The 6,022-nt window shown below is 43.1% G+C and overlaps 1 protein-coding gene across 1 annotated transcript in view; it reads left to right on the top strand.

Moving 5' to 3' along the window:
- The first annotated feature begins 1,576 nt into the window (after positions 1–1,576).
- LOC310691363 (uncharacterized protein) overlaps positions 1,577–6,022 on the top strand; it is a 23,818-nt gene continuing 19,372 nt past the window's right edge. The window contains exon 1 of the mRNA XM_083471139.1: positions 1,577–1,703. Within this exon, the coding sequence (XP_083327265.1) occupies positions 1,681–1,703 (23 nt within the window). The 5' untranslated portion in view covers positions 1,577–1,680. The remainder of the gene's footprint in view (positions 1,704–6,022) is intronic.

Genomic DNA, 6,022 nt, shown 5'->3' with positions numbered 1-6,022 from the left:
TAGCCGACTGGTTTCGAGCGACTGGCTCTAGCAATCTAAGCCCCCGCCTAACTCCAGTGACGCTCTGAAAGGCGGTGAATGATACGCGTAGCAGCGAATGAATGAGCTTCCCCTTGTGCCTGCTTGAGAAGCGCTCTGTGTGACTCAGAAGCTGACACATTTCCTGCCCAATCCTATCTCTTACGAGACTTTCCCTTTTTTTACTATTTCATTTAAAAATAATTAACTCTGATAAAACTGTGGCTGCAATGCTCTACCCTTTTACCTGGATCAATGGGACTAACTTCTGAGTAGCCACATAGAGGATTGCTCTGCGTATTTAACGGGGAAGCGATTGCTTTGACGTATTAAACATAATTCTATATCGTAGAATCATATCCACGATTATAATTTCATTTCCATATCATTCCCCACTCCAGTAGCTACGCACAATGTGGCTTCTTTGGTTTAACTTTAACTGAATGGTTTTGGGGTGATTTTTTTTTTTTAAATGCCAGGGCTACTGCACCTTTAACAGTCATGCCGAAGCTGGAATTAGTAAATGTAGCGTGTCACCTGTTGGAACTTCTTCTTCTGGACAACTATTAAAGAAGCAGGTTCCCTGCCCTTATTTCTTTTTCTTTCTTGTTTTTCCACCTGGCCAGTGTAATTTTTATTGTGACGGGTCATTTAATTTTTAAATTGTTGCTGTTTTAAAGACGCTATGTGTTGTTGCTATTTTTACCCACTGGTTTTATATTATAAACCAGGTTGCAATTATAAGTTGAAGCACAGTTGAAAAGCACCATACATAAATTAATTAATATTTATTGCATGTGATATATAGAAGTGTCAAGCCGGAGCTGCTTTTTTGCCATCACAGAGATAACAAAACTGCACCTGTTGGATGTCTGTCTGTCTTGCCACTATTCAAGGCACAGACCTGCTGACAGAGCTGATGCCTCCTTATAGTACCCTAATATTTTTAAGCATCTTACAGATTTATTGTAGCAATTTATATGCTGCTTAACACCATAGTCAGTACAGTAAAGTTTAAAAGCCACAATAAAGATAAAATCAGTTAGAAGTACTGTAAACTTTTTTTGATGTTACTGTTTTATCTTCTGTAAGCCAACTTATTTTCCTCATAAGTGCTCCCATGCATTTAATAGACAGAAATTCAGCAGCAGAATCTTTTCCTGGAGCTGCATCTTAAAGCAAGGGAAAAACTTTACCTGCTGAATTCCTGTCTGTGAAAGGCACAGGGCAGGGGTTTCCCCAGGGAGAGGAAAAAGAAAAGGTCGCAAGCCTATAAGCAGAAGTTTTGTAAATTCCTGAAGAATAAAAGAAGTAGAGAATGTGGGAACGGGAGAAGGCAATTACTACTTTTACCACTGAAAGTCAAAATAGACATCTAAGCTGTTCGCAAGGTATAAAACCCAATTACACAACATGTAAAAATGTGAATCCGTACAGATCTCCTCTTGAGTCACAGCATGCTGTTAGTCCATTTAGCTCAAAAGGTATGAAATTAGGACAACCTCCCTAACAGCTCCTGATGGGGTGACTAGGAGCAGGTGAGATACGCTGTTTGGAACCAGGAAACAATATAAAGTGTTCTCATCATTTGCAAGTGAGAGGCAACTTGGGAGGGAGGCTGCTTGGGGAAACTCTCAGGGGAGAGAGTAGGGTAATAGAACCATGTCTTCCCCATTCTTTGTAGGGTAAGTCAATTTTATTTTTCTTAGTACATTTTTGGGCCTGGGGGGCAGTGTTGTTTGTTTTCTGTAAGAGAGGTCTTCATCGTAAAAAAAATCAGGTTGTGTTCTAGATTAGAAAGGTTATGTAAATAATTATCTGGTGTAACAGCATTTTGCCCTACCGGTACTTGATCTATTGGTAGGGAGAGGACACTTAGGGAGTGTGGAGGGTCTTCTAAAACTCCCAAACTTTTTATGCTCATGTAGTCTTTTAACTGCCTAGCTAGGGGAGAGTTCCTGTCCCCCTGGAATTTGTGGGTGCTATAGTATAGTGGCTATCATGCCTGTTTTACATGTGGGTTTGGGGTGTGAGCCCAATGGAAGCCAGTTTCATTTTATGAGGAAAAGGTAGAGCATCAGTTCCTGGCACCTCCAGGTAGGCTTAGGAGAGACTCCTACCTGAAACCCGGGAGAGCTGCTGCCAGTCAGAGTGGACGCTACAGAGCTGGATGGACCAAGGTTTTGACTCTGCATAATGCAGCTTTGGGACGAGGGTGGTGCTGTGGGTTAACCCGCAGAGCCTAGGACTTGCCGATCAGAAGGTCGACGGTTCAAATCCCCGCGACGGGGTGAGCTTCCGTTGCTCGGTCCCTGATCCTGCCAACCTAGCAGTTCAAAAGCACGTCAAAGTGCAAGTAGATAAATAGGTACCGCTCTGGGAAGGTGAACGGCGTTTCCGTGCGCTGCTCTGGTTCGCCAGAAGCAGCTTAGTTAACACGACCCGGAAGCTGTATGCCCGGCTCCCTTGGCCAATAAAGCGAGACTGGACCTAAGGGTCGGGGGTCCCTTTACCTTTACTTTACTGCAGCTTCATGTGTTTCCTATGGAGTTTGAAAATCTTCTCACTTGACCCCCAAAGTTTTCTAGTTCCTCCCTGGAGACAGCCATACTTGTTAAGTAAACAATCACGTCACTTAATCGATGTGGGGTTGTTGCGGGGAGAGAGATAGAACGGGTCTGTAATAAAAAGGTTGTACTGCGGATCAGAGCATTCTTGCGCTGCATTTCCTAGTCATAGAATCTTACAACTGTAGAGCTGGAAGGGACCCGGAGGGTCATCTAGTTCAACCCCCTGCAATGCAGAAATCTTTTGCCCGATGGTCAACATACTGAGACCCCGAGCATGCTCAGTGCCTGTTGGGTTGTTATTAGGTGTTTTCCCCCTAACTATATATATATATATACACGGTGTATATATACACGATGTGTGTGTGTGTGTGTGTGTGTGTGTGTGTGTGTGTATATATATATATATATGCTTTCGTAGATTTTCACGGGTACAGGAATGCAGGTTTTGGTGTCTTCGGGTGTCTTCCCGTGTAAGAGTTGGGGTGTCTAGGCGACGTTTCGACGAGGTCTCACTCGTCATCTTCAGGCTGGTGCTTTCGGCTTCTTGTATATATATATATATATATATATATATATATAGTATATATATATATATATATATATATATATATATATAGTATTTCTGCAAACCTTAAGGTAAGGTTGCCATATTTCAAAAACTGAAAATCCAGACACAATAGTTGAGCTTTTTTTAGCCAAAGTTGTTGAGTTTTGGGGTTTTTTTTTCGAAAATTGCAAAAAAAGAAAGAAAGATGTTTCTGAGCTATTTTTAAGGAAAACCAGCAAAAACAACACTGCTGACATGGGTTGCCATATGTCCTGATTTGCCCAGAGATTTTGCCGATTTCTGCCCGGACACTGCTTCCAACTACAGTATTCTGTGCATGTATGGGAATTTCTGGAAGTATGGCAAGCCCACGTCGGTGTAGACATCACTGAGCTAGCTGCACCAATGGTCTGACTCAGTATAAGAAATGCACGTAACAATCATTTTATTCAGCAAAGCTGAAATCATGAAATATACCCTCCTACTGACATGCACACTTGTCATATGACTTCAGCTGACTCTCTTAGAGAGGGCTTTTCATTATGAGGCGGGCGTGTTCTCTAACTCTTTAGCAGCTTTAAAAATAGAAATAACACAGGAAATTCAGAGTGCATGTGAAGACTTGTATTTGCAATACAAAGAGGGGCTTCTGCAAATCGCATTTCAAGCTGTACACTTCATAAAGGCAATAAAAGAAGCCACTGAGACTGCAAATCTATACTGTATTCATTTGGGAATTATTCCTACTGAACTCAGTTTCTTGTATTTATATCCCGTATGTACATGGTTCTCTATTTCCCTCCCTGCCCTTTCTAACTCCTGCCATCACAGCTGACTGTCTCAATGGGGTTTTATTCTAAGGCTGTGTACACACAATAACTTTAAAGCACATTACTTTCCTCAAAGAATTGAGCACTGTAGTTAGCCTCTTAGTATTGCAATTCCCAACAAACTGCAGTGCTCAGAATTATTTGAGAGGGGAAATGGGCTTCAAATGGGCTTTAAAGGTGTAGCGTGTACAAACTTGGGGTTCTGATGTTAGCCCAGGTCTTGAAATTTCAAAATGTTGCTTACAGTCTTTCTCTTCTTTGAATACTCTGAGATTTGGACACCTGGCATTTTCAATACTGTGCTCAACTCTTCCTCTAGAGAAGGAACATTAGAAATACTGTAAACTGTTGGGTTGGGTGGTTTTTTAAAAAAAGGTTTCTTTCTTCAAGCTTGAATGCCTTTTTGAACCTTAAACCTGAAAGTTTCCCAGCCTGAGGTGTGATTTTTGCTTTGGACTACAACTCCCATCAGCCACAAGCAGCAGTATGGCTGCAGCTGATGGAACTTGTAGTCCAAAACATCAACATCTGCAAGACACCAGGTTGGAAGAAGTCAGTTTTATAGGATTTTGTCCTCTTCCCTTCTGCTGTCCTTCACCCCAGAATTGGCCCTACTAAACATCTTCCAAGACAATAATGCCCATTTACAGCACAAAGAACTCATAACCCACCTACTTTCAGCAGCCAGAAACATCATAACCAGACACTGGAGAGACCTGTCAGGAGTAAGCATGGACCAATGGTACCAGATAGTATGGGAAACAGCCTTACTAGAAAAATTACCAATAAACTGAAACTGACACGGGGACAAATAGAAGAAGACTCCTTCACCCCGGTATGGCTCCCCTTTATCACATACACAGCCCAACAAGACAATGATAACAAACTACCTGACATTCAGAAGACATCTGAAGGCAGCCCTCTTCAGCGAAGTTTTTAATGTGACATTTTAGTGTATTTTTGGTCTTTGTTGGAAGACGCCCAGAGTGGTTGGGGAAACCCAGCCTGATGGGCGGGGTACAAATAATAAATTATTATTATTATTATTATTATTATTATTATTATTATTATTATTATGGCTAACCTGATCCAAAACACCCACCCACCCCAATCACACATGATGATCACCACAGCCAATCACAAATGAACAACCACACCCTAGGCCAGGGGTCAGCAAACTTTTGCAGCAGGGGGCTGGTCTACTGTCCCTCAGACCTTGTGGGGGGCTGGACTATATTTTGGGGGCAGGGGGAAATGAACGAATTCCTATGCCCCACAAACAGGGGTGCCAACTTATAAAAAATATTGGGGGAGCCCGCGAAAGCTCATGAATAATAAATAAGCTCATGAATATGCAGATAAAGTGGCGCCGCCTCCTCGTGAGCGAATAGGGGAGAGCGTGCTGCGCCTATTAATCAGCTCCGAAGGAAATTGGGTGGAGCTTTTGCTCGGGAGGGAGGGCAGGAGGCATGCAGCCTGACCCTGTGCATTTTGGGCTGGGGGAGGGGCGGCGGTGGCGCTCTGCTGGAGGGGTGCCCGAGATTATTGGGGGGCGGAGCCCCCCCAAACGAATTTTTGAGGGGGCTCGGGCCCCCTCAGGCCCCATGGAGTCGGCGCCTATGCCCACAAATAATCCAGAGATGCATTTTAAATAAAAGGACACATTCTACTCATGTAACACACTGATTCCCGGATAGTCCGCGGGCTGGATTGAGAAGGTGATTGGGCCGGATTCGGCCCCTAGGCCTTAGTTTGCCTACCCATGCCCTAGGCCAGGGGTCTGCAACCTTTAAGACAAAAAGAGCCACTTGGACCCGTTTCCGAAGAAAAAAAAACTGGGAGCCGCAAAACTCGTCATTATAAAAATAACTTTTTTGTCACTTTTTTATTATTTCTTTGTTTGACCCCTCAGAATTACTCCTCCTCATAGAAATAAATGTTAAATTAACAAGTTACCTTTTTGTGTGTGTGTGTTCTTCACTCCCCTTCAAAACAGTGACCAACATACATGCCCCCTTTCAATGCAGTGACCAGCATACATGCCCCTTACAATGTAG

The sequence above is a fragment of the Podarcis liolepis genome (genome assembly GCF_965112155.1).
Source record: "Podarcis liolepis genome assembly, chromosome: 13".
Lineage (NCBI taxonomy): Eukaryota > Metazoa > Chordata > Lepidosauria > Squamata > Lacertidae > Podarcis > Podarcis liolepis.
This window is presented reverse-complemented; position numbering and strand designations above follow the sequence as displayed.